Source organism: Oncorhynchus nerka, linkage group LG10 (assembly GCF_034236695.1).
Source record: "Oncorhynchus nerka isolate Pitt River linkage group LG10, Oner_Uvic_2.0, whole genome shotgun sequence".
Taxonomy (NCBI): domain Eukaryota; kingdom Metazoa; phylum Chordata; class Actinopteri; order Salmoniformes; family Salmonidae; genus Oncorhynchus; species Oncorhynchus nerka.
In genome coordinates, this window is record NC_088405.1 from 68,786,691 (window position 1) to 68,812,392 (window position 25,702).

The following is a 25,702-nucleotide window of genomic DNA, read 5'->3' on the forward strand; positions in this document are numbered from 1 at the left end:
TAACACCTGGATAAGTTTATTTTTGAACCATTCCATTGTAGATTTTGCTTTATGTTTTGGATCATTGTCTTGTTGGAAGACAAATCTCCGTCCCAGTCTCAGGTCTTTTGCAGACTCCATCAGGTTTTCTTCCAGAATGGTCCTGTATTTGGCTCCATCCATCTTCCCATCAATTTTAACCATCTTCCCTGTCCCTGCTGAAGAAAAGCAGGCCCAAACCATGATGCTGCCACCACCATGTTTGACAGTGGGGATGGTGTGTTCAGGGTGATGAGCTGTGTTGCTTTTACGCAAAACATAACGTTTTGCATTGTTGCCAAAAAGTTCAATTTTGGTTTCATCTGACCAGAGCATCTTCTTCCACATGTTTGGTGTGTCTCCCAGGTGGCTTGTGGCAAACTTTAAACAAAAGTTTTTATGGATATCTTTAAGAAATGGCTTTCTTCTTGCCACTCTTCAATGAAGGCCAGATGTGTGCAATATACGACTGATTGTTGTCCTATGGACAGAGTCTCCCACCTCAGCTGTAGATCTCTGCAGTTCATCCAGAGTGATCATGGGCCTCTTGGCTGCATCTCTGATCAGTCTTCTCCTTGTATGAGCTGAAAGTTTAGAGGGACGGCCAGGTCTTGGTAGATTTGCAGTGGTCTGATACTCCTTCCATATCAATATTATCGCTTGCACAGTGCTCCTTGGGATGTTTAAAGCTTGGGAAATCTTTTTGTATCCAAATCCGGCTTTAAACTTCTTCACAACAGTATCTCGGACCTGCCTGGTGTGTTCCTTGTTCTTCATGATGCTCTCTGCGCTTTTAACGGACCTCTGAGACTATCACAGTGCAGGTGCATTTATACGGAGACTTGATTACACACAGGTGGATTGTATTTATCATCATTAGTCATTTAGGTCAACATTGGATCATTCAGAGATCCTCACTGAACTTCTGGAGAGAGTTTGCTGCACTGAAAGTAAAGGGGCTGAATAATTTTGCACGCCCAATTTTTCAGTTTTTGAATTGTTAAAAAAGTTTGAAATATCCAATAAATGTCGTTCCACTTCATGATTGTGTCCCTCTTGTTGTTGATTCTTCACACAAAAATACAGTTTTATATCTTTATGTTTGAAGCCTGAAATGTGGCAAAAGGTCGCAAAGTTCAAGGGGGCCGAATACTTTCGCAAGGCACTGTAGGTTGTATTTACAATGGTGTTTGTTCTTCACTGGTTGCCCTTTTCTTGCGGCAACAGGTAACACATCTTGCAGCTGTGGTGGCACACTGTGGTATTCCACCCAATAGATATGGGAGTTTATCAAAAATTGATTTGTTTTCAAATTCTTTGTGGGTCTGTGTATTCTGAGGGAAATATGTGTCTAATATGGTCATACATTTGGCAGGTGGTTAGGAAGTGCAGCTCAGTTTCCACCTAATTTTGTTGGCAGTGTGCACATAGCCTGTCTTCTCTTGAGAGCCAGGTCTGCCTTCGGTGGCCTTTCTCAATAGCAGGGCTATGCTCACTGAGTCTGTACATAGTCAAAGCTTTCCTTAATTTTGGGTCAGTCACAATGGTCTGTGTACTCTCTGTTTAGGGCCAAATAGCATTCTAGTTTGCTCTGTTTTTTTGTTAATTTTTTCCAATGTGTCAAGTAATTATCTTTTTGTTTTCTCATGATTTGGTTGGGTCTAATTGTGTTGCTCTGTTTGTGAACAGAGCCCCAAGATCAGCTTGCTTAGGGGACTCCTCTCCAGTTAATTTCTCTGTAGGTGATGGCTATATTATGGAAGGTTTGGGAATCTCTTACTTTTAGGTGGTTGTAGAATTGAACGGCTCTTTTCTGAATTTTGATAAGGATATTTTTGCATATTTTCTGTATGCAGTCTCAATTCGGTGTTTGTCCCATTTTGTGAATTCCTGGTTGGTGAGCGGACCCAACTTGACCTTTTTTGGAACACCATTATTTTTGTCTTACTGATATTTACTGTCATGCCCAGGTCTAACATAATCTGTGTAGAAGGTCTAGGTGCTGCTGTAGGCACTCCTTGGTTGGTGACAGAAGCACCAGATCATCAGATCATCAGCAAACAGTAGACTTCAGATTGTAGTCGGGTGAGGCCGGGTGCTGCAGACTGTTCTAGTGCCCTTTCCAATTCGTTGAAATATATATGATGAAGAGGGTGAGGCTTAAGCTGCATCCTGTCTCAGCCCCCGGCCCTGTAGAGAGAAATGTGTGTTTTCTGCCAATTTTAACCGCACACTTGTTGTTTGTGTACATGGATTTTATAATGTCATATGTTTTTCCCCCAACGCCACTTTCCATCAATTTGTAGAGCAGATCCTCATGCCAAATTGAGTCAAAAGCTTTTTTTAAATAAACAAAGCATGAGAAGACTTTGTCTTTGTTTTGGTCTCCTCCCTTTCTGAGTACATTAGGGTGGGGCCAGGAACCAGGACAGCCAGGATAGAGCAGTAAATCAACAGCCTGTAAGGAGAGAACGTGAAACGTTCTCACTGAGGTCTTCTCTGGGGCAGGTGCACTTCCCTGCAAGACTCAATACTAGATCACTTATCTAAGATGTTGACTGAGTGGGAACACTTCTGACGTGGCTTTATCATTTTCCTCAAGAACATGGATTCACAATCATCCCTGAAAATATGACTCACAAATCAACACAATTTCCCTGAAAGAGGGGGAAAGAACACATTTCCTGACCCCAAAACATAACACAGGAAACTCCCATGCCTGACCTAGTCTAAGGTTAGCCTACTCCTCACATCCTCTAGTTAGACTCCATGCCTCTTGGCAGGAGCTGGTTAAAACACACTGCCCAACACACAGACTCCCACTACAACAGAGTGGACTGCCTGTCTCCGTGTCTGGCCAACACTTAATTTCTCTGGCTCTCAGGTGTGTTTACTAAACAAACAAACACACGGATGCACACACACACACACACACACACACACACACACACACACACACACGGCAGAGAGTGGCAGGAGAGACTTGCATGTACTGTATGCATGCCTGTTCCCGTCTCCCACACACACAGAGCGCTGTGTCACTGCTTCTCATATCACACATACACCTACACACACACCTACCTACACACACACACAAACAAATACACACCGCCAAGTCTTCTCATGTCCTGCTGAGTCACGGCTAATCCGGAGCCCAACCCTAAACAGGCAGCTAGCAGCCTCTATAGCTTCTCCACATCAGTTAGGTAAGAGAGGATACTGGAAGCGTGAACAGGACACAAACACAAAGAAAGAGGCTTAGGACTAAAGGGAGATCTACAGTCAGGATTTGAGCTGGCAGTGACATAATACTTCATGACTAGGGGGTAAATCTGTCACTCTACTCATGACTCTTCCAATGGAATGAATGCCTATGAAGTCTGAAATGAATTTACACGAGGAAACACACATAAAACCCAACAGATATAGCTACAAGCAGCCATGGAGTTGTTCAATCTATGGTCCCACAGTGCCACCATCAGGACAAATTGTACACGTAGCCCCAGGACTAGCTCAAACAATACGGCTGCTATAAGCAAATGAGATTGCGTTAATTGTTTTTCTTGTCTAACAGTGCCACCCCCCCCATGCGGCCAAACAGAACCATACTCTACAGATTAGCTAGCCTCACCTCCCTGAGCATGTGTTCCAAATTCCATGACTCCGAGTCAAACAGAACCATACTCTACAGATTAGCTAGCCTCACCTCCCTGAGCATGTGTTCCAAATTCCATGACTCTGAGTCAAACAGAACAAGATGTATAAATATGTGCCCATTATAGGGCCACCGTGTGGTCAATCTTAATGTGCTTGAACATGTACACTGCCAGTCAAACGTTTTTGAACACCTACTCATTCAAGGGTTTTTCTTTATTTGGACTATTTTCTACATTGTAGAATAATAGTGAAGACCTCAAAAATATTAAATAACCAGTGGTGGAAAAAGTACTCATTTGTTATACTTGAGTAAAAGTAAAGATATCTTAATAGAAAATGACTCAAGTAAAAGTGAAAGTCATCTAGCAAAATACTACTTGAGTAAAGTCTAAAAGTATTTGGTTTTAAATGTACTTTAGTATCAAAAGCAAATGGAACTTCTAAAATGTACTTAAGTATCAAAAGTAAAAGTATAAACCATATATTAACCCTCCTGTTGTGTTCGTTTCACGTTAATTAATCCTGTGTTCCCGGTCCAAAATGACCGCCCCATTATAGCTGATTATAAATCCATAATAATACATATTATCCCCTAATGTTGTGTTAGATCTTATTTATCAACTTAAGTTATTGTGAACATTACAAGTTTTGAACTTTATTTGCCATTTATGGCCTGTAGGCCTCATTGACCTGAGCTCATACAACTTGTTTTTGAGTAAAAAAAGCCTAATGTATGGATTATTTTGACTATAACAAATACTCAGATGAAACATATCATGCTATGTATCACAGACTACTTTGTGTCAAAGTTTAACAAGGACTCTTTCCTCCTCAATAGTATCATGATCAAATATATGATCAAGAGCCTCACATACAGTATATCGTTTGGTCATTGTGCTGCCGCAGAATGAATTGTGAGCAAGGCCTCAAAAAAGATTTATATACCAGAGCTGCAAGAAAAGTTCTATATATATTATTGAAACAATGTTGCAAAAAAATTATTTGTGAGAATGACAACAGGTTTGGTTCCCATGGGGGAAAGATTCTATTGGGGAAAGGTTCCCGTTGGGGTTTACATGGAAGTCAAGAAGGGGAGTGAGGTGTGTGTGTGTGTGTTCATTCAAACACACATGCATGTGGGGGTCTGAGAGAGGAAGTGTGTCCATCTGATGAATGGGCATGTGCCTGAACTCAATTTTATACACTAATTGTAGTCTCACCCATTCATTTCTAATGACCGGTCATTTGTCACCGGGAACAGTGTTGAAAATCATCTAAATGTATTTTGTGAGTTCAGATGCCCTGTGTAGACAGTCATGGAGCCTTATGACAATCAGATTAAATTAACTACATTTTTCAGAAAGAAAACTTGTAAATCGGTCCAATTCGACCGGAACACAGCAGGAGGGTTAAGCAATTTTTTTAATTGACGGATAGCCAGGGGCACATTCCAGCACTCAGACATGATTTACAAATGAAGCATTTGTTTTTAGTGAGTCCGCCAGATCAGAGGCAGTATGAATGACCAGGGATGTTCTCTTGATAGGTGTGTGAATTGGACCATTTTCCTGTCAAAATGTAACGAGTACTTTTGGGTGTCAGGGAAAATGTATGGAGTAAAAAGTACCTCATTTTCTTTAGGAATGCAGTGAAGCAAAAGTAAAAGTTGGCAAAACTATAAATAGTAAAGTAAAGTACAGATACCCCCAAAAACTCCTTAAGTAGTACTATAAAGTATTTTCACTTAAGTACTTTACACCCCTGGAAATAACACATCTGGAACCATGTAGTAACCAAAAAGTGTTAAACAAATCAAAATATATTTTTTATTTGAGATTCTTCAATTAGCCACCCTTTGCCTTGATGACAGCTTTGCACACTCTTGGCATTCTCTCAACCAGCTTAACCCAGAATGCTTTTCCAACAGTCTTGAATGAGTTCCCACATATGCTGAGCACTTGTTGGCTGCTTTTCCTTCACTCTGCTGTCCGACTCATCCAAAACCATCTCAATTTGGTTGAGATCAGGGGATTGTGGATGCCAGGTAATCTGATGCAGCACTCCATCACTCTAATTATTGGTAAAATAGCCATTACACAGCCTGGAGGTGGATTGGGTCACTGTCCTGCTGAAAAACAAATGATCGTCACACTAAGCGCAAACCAGATGGGATGGCAATCGTTGCAGAATGCTGTGGTAGTCATGCTGGTTAAATGTGCCTTGAATTCTAAATAAATCACACGTGTCAGCAGCAAAGCACCCCCACACTATAACACCTCCTCCTCCATGCTTTATATTGGGAAATACACATGCAGAGATTATCCATTCACCCACACCGCATCTCACAAAGACATGGCGGTGAAGAAAATCTCAAATTTGGACTCTTTCTACCGGTCTAATGTCCATTGCTCCTGCCTCTTGGCCCAAGCAAGTCTCTTCTTATTATTGGTGTCCTTTAGTAGTAGTTTCTTTGCAGAAATTTGACCATGAAGGTCTGATTCAAACAGTCTCCTCTGAACAGTTGATGTTGAGATGTGTCTGTTACTTGAACTCTGTGAAGCATTTATTTGGGCTGCAATTTCTGAGGCTGGTAACTCTAATGACCTTATCCTGCGCAGCAGAGGTAACTTTGGGTCTTCCATTTCTGTGGCGGTCCTCATGAGAGCCAGTTTCATCATAGCGCTTGATGGTTTTTGCGACTGCACTTGAAGAGACTTTCAAAGTTCTTAATGTTACGCATTGACTGACCATGTCTTAAAGTAATGATGTATTGTCGTTTCTCTTTGCTTATTTGAGCTGTTCTTGCCATAATATGGACTTGGTCGTTTACCAAATAGGGATATCTTCTGTATACCCCCCTACCTTTGCTCAAACACATTAAGGAAAGAAATTCCACAAATGAACTTTTAAGAAGGCAACCCTGTTACTTGAAATGCATTCCAAGTGACTACCTCATGAAGCTGGTTGAGAGAATGCAAAGAGTGCGCAAAGCTGTCATCAAGGCAAAGGGTGGCTATTTTAATCATCTCAAATATATTTTGATTTGTTTAACACTTTTTGGTTACCACATGGTTCCATAGGTGTTATTTCATAGTTGTGATGTCTTCAACATTTTTCTACAATGTAGAAAATAGTCAAATAAAGAAAAACTCTGGAATGAGTAGGTGTTCTAAAACTTTTGACCGGTAGTGTATAGCAAGTTTTATTACAAATCGAATAACCATGTTGGATTCTTTGTATTTATGTTCCTGACCACACCCAAGGGAATGTTTATTGGTGAGTAACAGCCATGTTGTTTGAGATACTAGTCTGGAAAAATTTGCTTTGAGAAACCTTGGTCCATAGATGCTATATATCAAGTTTCGCGCAGATAGTCAATCGATAGCCAGAGGAGCAGTGTTTGAAGTGTTTTTCACAAAATTCTAAATGGCGTACAACCCATCATGACAGCTCTTATGGGTATTTGAAGCAAATGTGTTCCTTGAGAGGAGAGGGACCCATGTACCAGATTTCATGACTCTAGGTCAAATGGGGTGAGAGGGGTGACCTTTCAAAGTTAGCATTTTCGATTGCATGTTATAGCGCCACCATCTGCAGGAGAGGGTTTGGCCCATCAGCCTTTACCATTATGCCTCCTCTACTGTTCCTCTACTGGATAAAGAGCCAGTGTGTTCCTCTACTGGATAAAGAGCCAGTGTGTTCCTCTACTGGATAAAGAGCCAGTGTGTTCCTCTACTGGATAAAGAGCCAGTGTGTTCCTCTACTGGATAAAGAGCCAGTGTGTTCCTCTACTGGATAAAGAGCCAGTGTGACAGGGCACATTATGACAGGAAACAATATTCACTCACCCATTCTGCCAGCTAACAACCAGACGTTTAAACCTGACATCTTACATGCTGATGATATTATTTAGATGACAGAAACTGAACAAGACCTGCAGAACATGTTATTATGTGCAGTCAATTGGTGTAAAAGATGGAGACTCATGATTAACCAGACAAAAACACAGATAATGCATTTTAGAAAACAAGCTACTAAGAGAAGTGTTTTTCAGTTTTGTTGAAGACATTCTTGAGTTTACTAGCATTCATAAATATTTGGGTATTTTTGTTGATGAACATATTACCTTTCTATATGCAACATCTGCCCTGGCTGACTCAGCAAGTAGAGCTCTTGGGGGAGTTCTAGGGAAAAACCACTCCAAGATACTGGTTATGCTACGTAGTCCAAACTGTATCAGACATGATTGTTTCCTGTTCTGGACGACTCAGCAGGAGTGTGGGGGGGTGCTAAAAAGGTATCTCAAAAACGTACATGTCCATAACAGAGCACTACTTGACTTTTAGGTGCCCACAAGTTTGCACCTATACTTGCAATAACTGGGGATATGGGGTGGAAACCCTGTGAGGTGAGATGGAAGGTGTGTACGGTGAGACTATAGAATAGGTTGTTGGATATGCCAACTGCCAGAATAGCTAGTAATGTTTTTCAATGGGATCTATCCATAGAGGTAGCCTGGGCAACTGAAATGTCTGACCTTTTTAAACAGTCTGACTGTGAACATTTGTATGAAGAAAAAAAATGAAGGGAGACATCGATATGATTTTTAAAAACTGTTGATGCAATATCCAAAAAAATGGGTGGAGGAGATTAATCATAAACCCAAATTGAGAACATTTTGTTTGATTAAGGATGAATTTGTGTGTGAGAGATAGGTTATACATAATATATCTAAAAACAAGAGATTGCTGTTTGCACAGGTAAGATCAGGGATATTGTCTCTGCGTATTGAAACAGGTCAAATCAGGGATATTGTCTCTGCGTATTGAAACAGGTCAGATCAGGGATATTGCCTCTGCGTATTGAAACAGGTCAGATCAGGGATATTGTCTCTGCGTATTGAAACAGGTCAGATCAGGGATATTGTCTCTACGTATTGAAACAGGTCAGATCAGGGATATTGCCTCTGCGTATTGAAACAGGTCAGATCAGGGATATTGCCTCTGCGTATTGAAACAGGTCAGATCAGGGATATTGTCTCTGCGTATTGAAACAGGTCAGATCAGGGATATTGCCTCTGCGTATTGAAACAGGTCAGATCAGGGATATTGCCTCTGCGTATTGAAACAGGTCAGATCAGGGATATTGCCTCTGCGTATTGAAACAGGTCAGATCAGGGATATTGCCTCTGCGTATTGAAACAGGTCAGATCAGGGATATTGCCTCTGCGTATTGAAACAGGTCAGATCAGGGATATTGCCTCTGTGTATTGAAACAGGTCAGATCAGGGATATTGCCTCTGCGTATTGAAACAGGTCAGATCAGGGATATTGTCTCTACGTATTGAAACAGGTCAGATCAGGGATATTGCCTCTGCGTATTGAACCAGGTAAGATCATCCTGTCGGGCTGTATCATCGCTTGGTACAGCAACTGCAACGCCGGCAACCATAGGGCTCTCCAGAGGGTGGTGCGGTCTGCACAACACATCACCGGGGGCAAACGACTTGCCCTCCAGGACACCTACAGCACCCGATGTCACAGGAAGCCCAAAAAGATCATCAAGGACATCAACCACCCGAGCAACGGCCTATTCACACCGCTATCATCCAGAAGGCGAGGTCAGTAAAGGTGCATCAAAGCTGGGACCGAGAGACTGAAAAACAGCTTCTATCTCAAGGCCATCAGACTGTTAAATAGCCATCACGCTCTGGCTTCCACCCAGTTACATAACCCTGCACCTTAGAGGCTGCTGCCCAATATACATAGACTTGGAATCACTGGACACTTTAATAATGTTTAAATAATGTTTACATACTGCTTTACTCATCTCATATGTTATACTGTATTCTATCCTACTTTAGTTTAGTCAATGCCACTCCGACATTGCTCGATCTAATATTTATACATTTCTTAATTCCATTAGTTTAGATAAGTGTGGATTGTTGTGAACTGTTAGATACTACTGCACTGTTGGAGCACAAGCATTTCACTACATCCACGTAACATCAGCTAAATATGTCTATGTGACCAAATACTATTTTATTTTATTTTTTAAGTAAAACATTATATAGCCTAGCCTACACAGTTGTTGATTTCATGAAATGCTCCACACATGACATATTTCCACCCAAAAAACTCAGTTTATAACTATTCCTGTTATGCCCATTCCTGTAGACTGTTGATCCAGTCCTATCCTGTCCCGAACTTGACTCTAGAAATGGACTCCCATTCCTGACAGAATCCTGTAAGACCAACGGGAGTCTTGTTTCCATGTCAACCTCTAGTGTGTGTGTGTGTGTGTGTGTGTGTGCTCGTGTGAGGGTGCTTGTTTGAGAGTATGAAAAGTGTCTGTGTGTGTGCATGCGTACGTGCTTGCGTGTGCGTGTGTTTCAGAGGAAATGTGAGTGTCAGCGTGGGTGTAATGGAGTTTGTTCATTTGTTTCTCTGGATGAATTTAAATGGCTTTGTACTGTGTAGGTGTCTGCATAACTCAGAATGTGATAGTCATCTAGATTTCTAACTAGACAATAGTCCAGCAATGATATGACTGAGTGGAAAGATACGACAGATGTTGGTTGGCACGCTCTTAGACAGTGTTGTCGTTAATTTGAGCTGTGTTGGTCAACAGTAAAACTTCATTTCAGGGGTTTTTCTGGGGAAAATGTGTTTAAGCTATGCAAACCATTCTACAACGTGTAATTTAGAAAATTCTACAAGTCTGGATATAGAAAACTACAGAATGTCTCCTTTATTTATCTAATCCTCTGGGATATTTCTGAAAGACAAGACATGGTAAATCACACTGCTTAGACAAACACTATAGTCTTTTTATAATCCCAAGAACAGCTAGCATTTTCTGGAGGTTTAACTGACATTATAGTGATAGTCATAAAACACACACATGGCTCAACTACTGCATTTAGGGCCCTGGGGCCCTACCATACCTCTGTTCGCAGATAAAAATTTGCAGTTTTGTCATTCCATTCTACACATTTTTTTCATGAGGCTTAGAGAACATTTTGCCATTTTAAAGCACATTTCCTGCAATTCTGCACATTTTGCCTTTGGTGCTGAGAAAAATGTGCTATTTTATAGCTCATCTCATGTTATTCTTCACATGTCATAAGAGAAACCTTTGCAGTTTTATAGCTAATTTCCAGCTATTCTACACATTGCCTTTGCTTATGACATGTTCATATGCTATGTGGGGGGCGGGGGCTGGAGGTCGGGGCCCTGGGGCACGTGATTTCTTTTATCCAAACACAAATGTGTTCGACTTCCAATATAATGTTTTTTTAATACTTTGTTGCTGTTGATTTACTGTTAATCACAGCAATTTTCTAAGCTTCCCATAATTACAACAGCCATTTTTGAATGCAACTTAATGGTGGATGACTCAAATGAGCTCTCGTCAAAACTATTTACAGCTTTGCCTAGATTTCCCCAAGTCCCAGTCATCCATCACCCAGGCCGATTAAAACTGGATTCATATGGTATACTGACACATCAGTCGTGGTTGACATTAGAAAACACATGATACAGACAAACAAAACAACTCTAGATGCTGTGACAAGAGGGTAATCACTCATAGTCTTCATCATCCTCATCATCATCACCACTTTCATCATAGTTGCTGATGGGCTCAGGTATAGGACAAAGACGTTGAAGTGTGTGTAGGATGTGTTCTGGGACCTAAACCCCCTGGGAGTGGAGACTGTTGTGTCAGAGATCCAGTTAGTGGAGAACCACGCCTCACCAAGTCACAGCGCGCCCCCCCCCCCCCCTTCCTCACCCTCTCATGTGCCCTGGCACAGGGATGCCTCCATCCCAGGCCCCTGCTGTGAGAGCTGTGCCCGCTGTGTGGGTGGATGGGTAAAGTAAATAGGGGATAGACTCTGTAAATAAAGGCTGTGTTGCTGGAGAAGATGGTCCAGAAGCAGGAGTCATGTGTCTGAGCCGAGACTGAACACATATACAACAGGAAAACTAAGGTCATCATGGTCTCTCTGCCGACCCTCTGGTTTTGAGGTGCATTCACAACTATTGTTTTTAAGAGCAGTACTTTCTAAGCAGCTGTATGAATCATATTTTTTATTGAACCTTTATTTAACTAGGCAAGTCCGTTAAGAACAAATTCTAATTTACAATGACGGTCTACCGGAGAACAGTGGGTTAACTGCCTTGTTTAGGAGCAGAACAACATATTTTTACCTTGTCAACTCGGGGATTCGATCCAGCAACCTTTTGGTTACCGGCCCAATGCTCTAACCACTACCTGCCGCCCCAAACTCTTCAACCAAGGACAGGAGGCATGTGTGTGTTAATCCAATAGCCATTCTTGCCCATATATACTCAATAGCTCACAGTCTCACTGGGACACAAACACAAAGGAGACAAGTGCAGAAGGAGATCCTCCTCTTCACTGTCTGAGTGAGTCAGTATCAGGACAACTTCAGAACGGACTCTATCTCCCTCTGCCGAGTGCTGATGGTACAACACACTATTGGGATATTATACAGAATCCCCATTGTGATCAGGAGAGCACCACATCCTGTACATTTCAGACATAAATGAATAGAAAATACATTGCCTTTTAGAACAGAGGCCTCTGTCTCATCTCATGCCACTATATCAAACACAGGAAGTGAGAGTCACATGATGACACTCAAGTCACAAGACACCTCATAAGCAGAGCCCTTTATGTCCTTAGGAAGCATCTTATTTTGTACAATGTCCACAGGAAGCTCTGGCTTAGATAGGAATCCCTGTGACATCATGACCTCTGTGACTCTTCCTGTAGGACTGCTATAACTGAGTCCAATGGTGTTACCTCCTAAAGGAGAGAGTACCACTACATCAGAAATGAGCAACTTTGATGGTGGTGGGGCCCACAAAAAAACAGAACTCATCATGAGTGGCTCACTAGACTAACTTCCCGATCATGGGCCATGTCGGCCCTAATTTAGTGATGGCTGATGCCCACCAAATTTTGAAATTGCACTCTAATTGTAAACAGTAAGTTGCGACCCCAGAGTAAAAAAATAATAATTATATATATATATATATATAACTCAGCAAAAAAAGAAACGTCCTCTCACTGCCAACTGCATTTATTTTCTGCAAATTTAACACGTGTAAATATTTGTATGAACATAACAAGATTCAACAACTGAGACATAAACTGAACAAGTTCCACAGACATGTGACTAACAGAAATTGAATAATGTGTCCCTGAACAAAGGCAGGGTCAAAATCAAAAGAAACAGTCAGTATCTGGTGTGGCCACCAGCTGCATTAAGTACTGCAGTGCATCTCCTACTCATGGACTGCACCAGATTTGCCAGGTCTTGCTGTGAGATGTTACCCGACTCTCCCACCAAGGCACCTGCAAGTTCTCTGACATTTCTGGGGGGAATGGCCCTAGCCGTCACCCTCCAATCCAACAGGTCCCAGACGTGCTCAATGGAATTTAGATCCGGGCTCTTGCTGGCCATGGCAGAACACTAACATTCCTGTCTTGCAGGAAACTACGAACAGAACGAGCAGTATGGCTGGTGGCATTGCCATACTGGAGGGTCATGTCAGGATAAGTCTGCAGGAAGGGTACCACATGAGGGAGGAGGATGTCTTCCCTGTAACGCACAGCGTTGAGATTGCCAGCAATGACAACAAGCTCAGTCCGATGATGCTGTGACACACCACCCCAGACCATGACGGACCCTGCAACTCCAAATCAATCCAGAGTAGAGGCCTCGGTGTAACAGGCCTCTGTGTAACGCTCATTCCTTCGACGACAAACGCGAATCCGACCATCACCCCTGGTGAGACAAAACCGCGACTCGTCAGTGAAGAGCACTTTTTTGCCAGTCCTGTCTGGTCCAGCGACGGTGGGTTTGTGCCCATAGGCGACGTTGTTGCCGGTGAAGGCTGGTGAGGACCTGCCTTACAACAGGCCTACAAGCCCTCAGTCCAGCCTCTCTTAGCCTATTGCGGACAGTCTGAGCACTGATGGAGGGATTGTGCGTTCCTGGTGTAACTCGGGCAGTTGTTGTTGCCATCCTGTATCTGTCCCGCAAGTGTGATGTTCGGATGTACCGATCCTGTGCAGGTGTTGTTACAGGAGGACAATCAGCTGTCCGTCCTGTCTCCCTGTAGCGCTGTCTTAGGCGTCTCACAGTACAGACATTGCAATTTACTGCTCTGGCCACATCTGCAGTCCTCATGCGTCCTTGCAGCATGCCTAAGGCACGTTCACGCAGATGGGCATCTTTCCTTTGGTGTTTTTCAGAGTCAGTAGAAAGGCCTCTTTAGTGTCCTAAGTTTTCATAACAGCTAGCGACTGGAACGAACTGCAACAAACACTCAAACTGGACAATTTTATTTCAATCACTTCATTCAAAGACTCAATCATGGACACTCTTACTGACAGTTGTGGCTGCTTTGCGTGATGTATTGTTGTCTCTACTTTCTTTAATTTCTTTTTTATTTTGAATGCCAGCCCTCCGTCCCTGCAGTAGGCCGTCATTGTAAATACGAATTTGGTTCTTAACTGACTTGCCTAGTTAAGTAAAAGTTTAATTAAAATGAGATGAATCTCAAAAATAAAATATTTTGAATTATTTAACACTTTTTTGGTTACTACATGATTCCATATGTATTATTTCATATTTTTGATGTCTTCACTACTTTCCCGGAGTCGCCTCTTCACTGTTGATGTTGAGACTGGTGTTTTGCGGGTACTATTTAATGAAGCTGCCAGTTGAGGACTTGTGAGGCATCTGTTTCTACAACCAGGATCCTCTAATGTACTTGTCCTCTTACTCAGTTGTGTACCGGGGCCACCCACTCCTCTTTCTATTTTGGTTAGGGCCAGTTTGCGCTATTCTGTGAAGGGAGTAGTACACAGCATTGTATGAGATCTTCAGTTTATTGGCAATTTCTTGCATGGAATAGCATTCCTTTCTCAGAACAAGAATAGACTGATGAGTTTCAGAAGAAAGTTATTTGTTTCTGGCCATTTTGAACCTGTAATCGAACACACAAATGCTGATGCTCCAAATACACAACTAGTCTAAAGAAGGCCAGTTTTATTGCTTCTTTAAATCAGGATGACAGTTTTCAGCTGTGCTAACATAATTGCAAAAGGACTTTCTAATGATCAATTAGCCTTTTATAAACTTGGATTAGCTAACACAATGTGCCATTGGAACACAAGAGTGATGGTTGCTGATAATGGGCTTCTGTACACCTATGTAGATCTGCCATTTCCAGCTACAATAGTCATTCAAAACATTAACAATGTCTACACTGTATTTCTGATCAATTTGATGTTGTTTCAATGGACAAAAATATGTGCTTTTCTTTCAAAAACAATGACATTTCTAAGTGACCCCCAAATTTCTGAACGGTAGTGTATATATACAGTGGGGCAAACAAGTATTTAGTCAGCCACCAATTGTGCAAGTTCTCCCACTTAAAAAGATGAGAGAGGCCTGTAATTTTCATCATAGGTACACTTCAACTATGTCTTCTTATATCCCCCTTTTATTTATCCTACGGTTCTGACTTACAGGGAGAACACTATAAGAACGGCCCATGTTCTGAATTCTGTCGCTGTACATTTCAAAAGTGCTGAACAAATAGTTATATTGACTACGTCTGTCCTAGCTCGCTCATTAATGTCTTAATCGAAATGACGGATTGCCTCTTATCCGCTTGTCGTCCCCTTATGCCATAGTTTGTACATCTCAATTGTCATTAGAAACCACATTTGTTTAAGCAAGTCAGCCATATCAGCTATGTCTTTTTAAAAGGCAGTAAATGAGGCTGAATGAACTGTTTCGCTGACAGACAAGGCTCAGCTGATAGACAGGTGTAGCAGTGGTAAGATGCTGGGACTGCTGTTGGGACAGCTTTATGTAGGCCCTAACAGTTTGTGGACATTGTTTGTCACCGTTATAGTTCAATTAATGTATTGTTTAGTGTTGTGTAGTGACTTTGCTGCCATGCATCCCACTTTTATTTTTGGCCCACCGAGATTTACATGCTAAAATCGCCACTGACTTAGTGGGACAAAAAAGTATTTAGTCAGCCACCAATTGTGCATGTTCTCCCACTTAAAATGATGAGAGAGGCCTGTAATTTTCATCATAGGTACACTTCAACTATGACAGACAAAATGAGAGGAAAAAAATCCAGAAAATCACATTGTAGGATTTTTTATGAATTTATTTGCAAATTATGGTGGAAAATAAGTATTTGGTCACCTACAAACAAGCAAGATTTCTGGCTCTCTCAGACCTGTAACTTCTTCTTTAAGAGGCTCTTCTGTCCTCCATTCGTTACCTGTATTAATGGCACCTGTTTGAACTTGTTATCAGTATAAAAGACACCTGTCCACAACATCAAACAGTCACACTCCAAACTCCACTATGGCCAAGACCAAAGAGCTGTCAAAGGACACCAGAAACAAAATTGTAGACCTGCACCAGGCTGGGAAGACTGAATCTGCAATAGGTAAGCAGCTTGGTTTGAAGAAATCAACTGTGGGAGCAATTATTAGGAAATGGAAGACATACAAGACCACTGATAATATCCCTCGATCTGGGGCTCCACGCAAGATCTCACCCCATGGGGTCAAAATGATCACAAGAACGGTGAGCAAAAATCCCAGAACCACACGGGGGGACCTAGTGAATGACCTGCAGAGAGCTGGGACCAAAGTAACAAAGCCTACCATCAGTAACACACTACGCCGCCAGGGACTCAAATCCTGCAGTGCCAGACGTGTCCTCCTGCTTAAGCCAGTACATGTCCAGGCCCGTCTGAAGTTTGCTAGAGAACATTTGGATGATCCAGAAGAAGATTGGGAGAATGTCATATGGTCAGATGAAACCAAAATACAACTTTTGGAGGACAAAGAATGCTGAGTTGCATCCAAAGAACACCATACCTACTGTGAAGCATGGGGGTGGAAACATCATGCTTTGGGGCTGTTTTTCTGCAAAGGGACCAGGACGACTGATCCGTGTAAAGGAAAGAATGAATGGGGCCATGAATCGTGAGAGTTTGAGTGAAAACCTCCTTTCATCAGCAAGGGCATTGAAGATGAAACGTGGCTGGGTCTTTCAGCATGACAATGATCCCAAAAACACACCGCCCGGGCAACGAAGGAGTGGCTTCGTAAGAAGCATTTCAAGGTCCTGGAGTGGCCTAGCCAGTCTCCAGATCTCAACCCCATAGAAAATCTTTGAAGGGAGTTGAAAGTCCGTTTTGCCCAGCAACAGCCCCAAAACATCACTGCTCTAGAGGAGATATGCATGGAGGAATGGGCTAAAATACCAGCAACAGTGTGTGAAAACCTTGTGAAGACTTACAGAAAACATTTGACCTCTGTCATTGCCAACAAAGGGTATATAACAAAGTATTGAGATAAACTTTTGTTATTGACCAAATACTTATTTTCCACCATAATTTGCAAATAAATTCATTCAAAATCCAACAATGTGATATTCTGGATTTTTTTCCTCATTTTGTCTGTCATAGTTGAAGTGTACCTATGATGAAAATTACAGGCCTCTCTCATATTGTTAAGTGGGAGAACTTGCACAATTGGTGACTGACTAAATACTTTTTTGCCCCACTGTATATATTTTTTAATTAGTTGGTCTGCAGGCCTATGAAAGGGTTGTCCAGCCCTGCTCTACATGCACTGCATACAGCATCTTATTCACATTCACAGACAAATGGTGCCCACTACTGCTCACAAACGTGGGTTTACAGTGAACCCTGTGAACCCAAGCAGGAAAGTTGCATCAACCATTGTGAAGTAGAAGACACTATCTAGAAAGGGAAAATAAGTCAATGCAACCATCAAACATTGCGAACATTGCGAAACTCATAACCGACATACATATGATTTCCTGTAGTAGTGAACATTTTCTGTAGTAGTCAGAACAAGATTGATCAGATAAGGAAAAGTGTTCTAACCATAAGTCTATGGTTCTACCAAGGCATCTGTGAGTAGGAGAGCACAAACCCACAATGATCCAAATCTTCCGACGCAATATCACAAAAATGATGCACGCAATTAGGTAAAAGGCTATGCAGTGTTTCTCATAGATTTATTGTTGTTGCAGCAGTGGCAAAGGTCACGGAAGGGGGTGTCACAGGGGCTTTAAAAACAAAACAATTAAGACTGGCATAATTCCTACATTGAAACGCAGTGTCTGTACAGTAACATGCTATACATGACGTCAGAGCTCTGCCTCTGCGCTTCACACTGCTGTATGTGTTTTGACTGACAGCTGTTCTGAACTTGAGCACCTTACGTGACAAGCAGTTGCCCCATTCCTCCATCTAATTGGGCAACTTCTTTGTTGTCTGAGTGAGGGAAACGCTGTAAATTAAGAGGAGTCTATGAATTTTGAAAGAGAAGACATTGAGGATTATAATAAATACCCATTGATGTCATACAAGCAAACAAAACATCTATGAGTCCAAATGTGCACTTCCCACTTCCATATCACATTTCCAGATGACATGGCGTCATACCCTTGGTAGTTCTGAAACAGAATGAGCCTGTTTGTCTACTGTGAAGAAAATTAGTCACGGCACAAGCACCTGAATGCAATCATGACTCCTTTCTATGCGCACCAAAATGATGATCTGTTTCCCTGAACTGCATTGTGAAAGCCTAACACTATAATATTGTATTTTATAACTTAGCTAGTTAGGTTAGCAATAGAACAGAATTTCAAATGATGCCCACCTGACCCAGATTGTAATTTATAACGGACCGTTTTTGGATTGCGTAAACAACAACATGAATTGTGTGGGGGAGGGGATGTGCGGTTGTTTTCCAAATAAAACAACTACAAGTGTGCCTGCTTCAGTTCCTCATTGGCAAAGCTAGGAGAGCTCAACAAAACACCTTATAGTTGAAGACTTCTTTGAGTCATAAAAGTGCATTGAAATGACTTAATAAGTGTACACTTTAGAGAGGTGTGTAGTCACTTGGAGACACCAGTTAGTCCTCTCACTCAAACCCTTGTTATTGTCTTATGTTGCACCAACTACCCCACATTGTACAGGAATATTCTTATCATCAGAGACTTTTCACATTTTGTTGTAAACAAATGAGGTTAAAAGTACAGTAGCTATAAAATTCACATTAAATCAACAGTGTAATGTTTGGATTCAGTCTTGTGAACTGTTGTGTCCTCACCTTTGGTCTAATCATTTTGCCATAATCTCAAAACTGATCCCTTCCAATTGTTACCACGGTTATGCATTTAATATTTCTTCTATAAGAAACATTTCAATGTATCCCTATAGGCTGATTCAAAGCGTAAAAGGGTTAACTAAAACATTAGTTAAAATCAAATGTTGCCGATGCCATCAATCTATAAAACCACCCAAGAAATTTGCCTAATAACATATTTGTAAAAAAATGTTTTACCATAGCCTGTGGCACCATACCATATTATCAGGCAGGTGTGCTTTTAGCAATAAGAAAGCTTTTTTATGCCTTAAAAAGAAGCTACTTAACTGCAATTCTATAAATTTTTCCATGGAGCTGAGAGGAAATGTTGCAATTTTAAAGCAGTTTTTTGGAATTGTACAGTCGTGGCCAAAAGTTTTGAGAAGGACACAAATATTAATTTACACAAAGTTTGCTGTTTCAGTGTCTTTAGATATTTTTGTCAGGTGTTACTATGGAATACTGAACTATAAATAAAAACATTTAATAAGTGTCAAAGGCTTTTATTTGACAATTACATGAAGTTGATGCAAAGAGTCAATATTTGCAGTGTTGACCCTTCTTTTTCAAGACCTCTGCAATCCGCCTGAGCAAGCTCTGTACTGGTGGTGCTCCGATCCTGCAGCTGAATCAACTTTAGGAGATGGTCCTGGCGCTTGCTGGACTTTCTTGGGCGCCCTGAAGCCTTCTTCACAACAATTGAACCGTTCTCCTTGAAGATCTTGATGATCCGATAAATGGTTGATTTAGGTGCAATCTTACTGGCAGCAATATCCTCGCCTGTGAAGCCCTTTTTGTGCAAAGCAATGATGACGGCACGTGTTTCCTTGCAGGTAACCATGGTTGACAGAGGAAGAACAATGATTCCAAGCACCGCCCTCCTTTTGAAGCTTCCAGTCTGTTATTCGAACTCAATCAGAATGACAGAGTGATCTCCAGCCTTGTCCTCGTCAACACTCACACCTGTGTTAATGAGAGAATCACTGACATGATGTCAGCTGGTCCTTTTGTGGCAGGGCTGAAATGCAGTGGAAATGTTTTGGGGGATTCAGTTCATTTGCATGGCAAAGAGGGACTTTGCAATTAATTGCAATTCATCTGATCGCTCTACATAACATTCTGGAGTACATGCAAATTGCCATCATACAAACTGAGGCAGCAGACTTTGTGAAAATTAATATTTGTGTCATTCTCAAAACTTTTGGCCACGACTGTACACATTTTGTCATGGAGCTGACAGAAAATGTTGAAGTGTAAAAGCAATTTTAGTAATTTAAGTTTACACACACAGCGTTTTTCCACCCCGAAAAGGAATTTCTGACGGTGCGCCGCTGTTAAATGAATACAGGGGGAATTACTGCTGTGTGTTATGATTCTGAACATCAGATAGCAACAATGACAATAAGCTGCCATGTGGGGAATAGTTAGTGGCTCGTTTCAGCTAGTTGTATCTTGTTCTTGATACCATGTCTTGTTTTGAGGTGTTTTGATTTAGGTCACGTTTATCCTATATGGCTAAAATTCCCTAGCTAGCTAACCAACAACTGTAATGATGCATTTGTATTTATGTTGTCAATAAACATTTGGAAATTAAATATAGTTTACATGTTGTCAAATAATGAATTTTGAATGTAAGCCTGAGCCAACCCCTCTGTTTTGCCCCAAAGTTGCGCACGGATCGGTCGTGTTGCTGAACAACCCACCCGTCTATAGCCACCATAAATACAGCAGCGTGAATCAGCTTCACATTCTAAAGCAGGCAACTTTAACTGATTCCTCAAACAGCACTGAAAAACTGCTGATCCATTACCACAAAATACCATTGGATGGCGACATCCTCCTTTAAAACAGACCGGCGTCTTGGAAAGTAAGTCAGGTCAACCAAAACAATAACAAAATAAAAAAATTCTCAAATTACATATGGGAGCACAGAGAGAGTTGGCTTTCAAAAACACAGAATGGAGGACACACTTAACAGTTTCCAGTTCAGCTCCACTGGCTATGCAATGGGACTGTGACTATGCTGCTCCCAAATGACAGATGGGTGGCTCAGTGTTAATAGTGTTCTCAGAGTGGTAAAGACTACCAGATGTTTGGGAACCCAGATCTGCAGCACAGCCAGCCAGACCCTGTTCCTCTGCTCCACACTGCCACTCAAAATAGGGAGAGGGAGGGGTGGAGAGAGACAGAGAAGCAGAGAGAGAGAGAAGAAAAAGAAATAAAGGGAGGGAGGAGAGAAAGGTTGGCTAGCCTCGCATGCACTCAGTCAGTGGGGTCACTGAGTGCGCTCGTTCTTTTTTGGACTGCCTGTCAAAACTCTACTGCTACCCGCCCGCCCGCCCCGCCGCAGTGTGTGCCTTTTCACTGAGGAGATCTTAACACCACAATGTTCTACACACACTAGCGTACATACACACACATTACGCATGCACGCACACAAACGTTCACACACGCATATATACACAAACACACACACTCTCGTCTGAGACACAGGGAATCTCCTTGAACTTTCAGCCATGTTCCAACCTCCTATTACAGCCTATTACAGACTCTCGTCTCTTAGCAGCAACTCACAAAACATCAACACTGAGTTTGAGATGGGCATCATACACAGTGTGAATGACTTGAGTAACGTCAAATCAAATCACATTTTATTTGTCACTTGCACCGAATACAACAGGTGTAGACTTTACCGGGAAATGCTTACTTACAAGCCCTTATCCAACAATGCATAAGTAAGAAACAAAAAATATATAAATATACTTAAAAACAGCCATGGGGGATATTTCAACTCGAGTATGAATAGATTTTTCATGGTATATGAAACATTCTTAGGTGCTCTTATGCTATTTAAATATGAACATGCATTTGTAGGGTATATATACACATGTTCTTAGAGTCTCAAATTATGCATTAACATGTATTGCACAGAATATGAAAGCGTTCTTGGGCTCAAGCTAAGTATAGTGGACGCATGTATTTGCATGGTAAATCAGAGAGTTCTTACCAGGTAGAGGAGGAAGGTGTGCAGGCCAGTCCCCAGTCCCACAGATGACAGGATACCCAAGCCTACCCAGTAAGCACACCACAGGAACCTCTTCTCCATGTGTTGCACATACTGTACACAGGGAACAGACAGTGTCAGCTTCACATCAGGACAAAGAGAGACAGAGAGACTGTCAGCCATGAGAGACTCAGGCAAAGTGAAATAAATGTAAGTAGGAGACACTAGGAGGGAGGGAGGGTGGGTGTGTGCACCCTACTCTAGAAATAGGAGGCAGTGCCAAGCGTGAGGCAGAAAGTCAAAGTGCACCACAGAAAGAGAGGGGAGGGGGAGCAGTGGTGAGAGGGGGAACGAAAGCAAGTGAGAGAGAAAGGGGGGGGGGGCAGAGGGGGCGAGAGAGGGCAAGTTATAGAGAGAGAGAAAGAGAAGGAGCAGAGAGTGTCGGGTGAGAGAGGGCAAGTGATCGAGAGAGTGGGAGTGGGAATATAAGATAGAGAATATAAGCTGGTGTCTGTTGTTGAGAGTTTAGAGGACAGGGCCTTAGGGTAGGAATGTTCAGATTCAGAACAACACAAACAGAGAAGAACAGAATCATTCTTCTTCTTCAAGGAAGCCAGTTCTTACCCAGTTTATTTACCCTACTCTTCATCATCTCTCTCTCTCTCTTGCTCTATTCCTTTATCCCTCTCTCTCTCCCTCTCTCCATTTCTCCCTCTCTCTCTTCCTTTCTCCCTCTCTCTCTCCCTTTCTCCCTCTCTCTCTCCCTTTCTCCCTCTCCCTTTCTCCCTTTATCTTCTGCTGCCCATCTCTCCCTCCATCATATATGGACCAACACCTCCTCCTCAAGCATGGGCAGACAGGTTGTTTTCTGGAAGGGCCAGTGATGGTGTAGATTATGGGAACACTGTGGAGGTTTTTTGGCACGGAACTCTATTTCCCCGCAAACCCCTGTGAACTCTGGAAAACAGCAGCAGCAGCAGTGTCTCTCATCACCTAGTAAAAAGCCTGGTTGGGAAGTGCCAGCCATGTCCAACACCTTAGGACTAGAGCTTAAGAGTCTAATATGGTAAATAATATGGTTATTGCTGCAGCTTTAAAGCAATTCTGTTTGGATCTCTTGAGCCACTTTTGCTGTGGTACATTAGTTGTTAACTTGGTACAGGGCGCATGTGTGTGTTTGCACTCAGCATATTAGCTGTTCATGTGGTACAGCTAATGTACTGATTAAATAGGGCATGTGGACATGATGTGGTAAATAGGTCAGGTGAAGGTAAGTGAGTGTTAAGTTTAATACTCTTTTTCAGCTTGTGGTCTTGGGAGACAACAGCTTTATAAAGTCTTAGGGATGTTAATTAGCAACCCCTGATGATGTGTGGACAGGGCTGCTCACACACACACACACACACACACACACACACACATCACCTTCTGATGTGTTCCTTTAACAGAGTAGGCGATGGAGAAGAGGGTGACCAGCACCAGCAGAGACAAGACTGAATGTCTCTGCCGCCATAACCTGAGGGAAAAAGAGGAGTGAAATAAGTGTTTTAGAATAGGTTAGGTAGTTTAGGTCTTAGGAGCATTAGTAGATACTACACTACCACTTCTACACTCCATCCCCAGGGGGCAGCAGCAAGCCAAATGCTCTGGCAGAAAAGCCTTGTGAAGTCTTGATAAGCACACAGGTGGGGCCAAGTGATGATCGTCAATCTGTGAGAGAAAGGTGGGCAAAAGCCTCTACGCCTGCTTTTGTTTGTTTTGTGTTATCTATACTAAACAACAATATAAACACAACATGTAAAGTGTTGGTCCCATATTTTATGAGCTGAAATAAAAGATCCCAGTAACTGTCTATATGCAAAAAAAAAACATATTTCTCTCAAGGTATGTGCACAAATTTGTTTACATCCCTGTTAGTGAGCATTTCTCCTTTGCCAAGATAATCCATCCACCTGAAAGATGCGGCATGTCAAGAAGCTGATTGTAATGATCATGCTGTTTAAAGGTGCACCTTGTGCTGGGGACAATAAAAGGCCACTAAAATGTGCAGTTTTGTCACAACACAATGCCACAGATCTTTGTTGCCAAAGATTTTAATGTTAAATTGCCTCCAACGTTGTTTTGGAGAATTTGGCAGTACGTCCAACCGGACTCACAACCGCAGACCATGTGTAACTACGGCAGCCCAGGACCTTCCTATCCAGCTTCTTCACCTGCGGGATCGTCTGAGACCAACCACCCGGACAGTTGACGAAACTGAAGAGTATTTGTGTCTGTAATGAAGCACTTTTTGGGGGAAAAACTCATTCTGATTGGCTGGGCCTGGCTGCCCAGCAGATGGACCTGGCTCCAAAGTGGGTGGGCCATGGCTCCGCCCCTGCCTAGTCATGTGACATCCATAGATTAGGGCTTAATGAATTTATTTACATTTACTGATTTCCTTATATGAACTGTAACTCAGTAAAATTGTTGAAATTGTTGCATGTTGCATTTATATTTTTGTTTAGTGTAAATAAACCCTGGATAATATTTATGACCTCATCAGGCAGATGCTTAAACATTGCATAACACAATTTATCATAACTTGGGGCAGTGCGTTCAGAAAGTATTCAGACGCCTCGACTTTTTCCACATTTTGTTAGGTTACAGCCTTATTCTAATAATTCCCCATAATGACAAAGCGAAAACAGGTTTTTAGAAAGGTTTGCAAATGTATTAAAAATAAAAAACAGAAAGAACTTACTTACCTAAGTATTCAGACCCTTTGCTATGAGACTTGAAACTGAGCTAAGGTGCATCCTGTTTCCATTATAATTTTTTATTGAACCTTTATATAACTAGGCAAGACAGTTAAGAACAAATTATTATTTACAATGGCGGCCTACCCCGGCCAAACCCTCCCCTAACTCGGGCGATGCTGGGCCAATTGTGCGCTGCCCTATGGGACTCCCGATCACGGCCGGTTGTGATACAGCCAGGGATAGAAGCAGGGTCTGTAGTGACGCCTCTAGCACTGCGATTCAGTGCCATAGACCACTACGCCACTCCTTGAGATGTTTCTACAACTTGATTAGTCCACCTGTGGTAAATTCAATTGATTGGACATGATTTGGAAAGGCACACACCTGTCTATATAAGGTCCCACAGTTGACAGTGAATGTCAGAGCAAAAACCAAGCCATGAAGTCGAAGGAATTGTCCGTAGAGTTCCGAGACAGAATTTTACCAAAACATGTCTGCAGCATGGAAGTTCCCCAAGAACACAGTGGCCTCCAACATTCTTAAATGGAAGAAGTTTGGAACCACTCTTTTCCTAGAGCTGGCCACCCGGCCAAACTGAGCAATCGGATGGAGAAGGGCCTTGGTCAGGGAGATGACCAAGAACCTGCTGGTCACTCTGAAAGAGCTCCAGAGTTCCTCTGTGGAGATGGGAGAACCTTCCAGAAGGATAACCATCTCTGCAGCACTCCACCAAACAGGCCTTTATGGTAGAGTGGCCAGACGGAAGCCACTCCTAAGTAAAAAGGCACAAGACAGCCCGCTTTGAGTTTGCCAAAAGACACCTAAAGGACTCAGACCATGAGAAACAAGATTCTCTGGTCTGATGATAACCAAGACTGAACTATTTAGCCTGAATGCCAAGCACCACGTCTGGGGGAAACCTGGCACCATCCCTACAGTGAATCATGGTGGTGCCAGCATCATTCTGTGGGGATGTTTTTCTAAGGCAGGGACTGTGAGACTAGTCAGGATCAAGGGA

At 42.2% G+C, this 25,702-nt stretch overlaps 1 protein-coding gene across 4 annotated transcripts in view; it reads right to left on the minus strand.

Annotated features, from left to right (window-relative positions):
• Positions 1-25,702, minus strand: part of LOC115135910 (vacuole membrane protein 1-like) — a 100,987-nt gene that overhangs the window by 58,063 nt on the left and 17,222 nt on the right. For all 4 annotated transcript variants that reach the window (XM_029671105.2, XM_029671104.2, XM_029671106.2 and 1 more), the window contains exons 4-5: positions 23,369-23,459; positions 21,947-22,057 (exon numbers count right to left, since the gene is read on the minus strand). In XM_029671105.2, the coding sequence (XP_029526965.1) occupies positions 21,947-22,057; positions 23,369-23,459 (202 nt within the window). The remainder of the gene's footprint in view (positions 1-21,946; positions 22,058-23,368; positions 23,460-25,702) is intronic.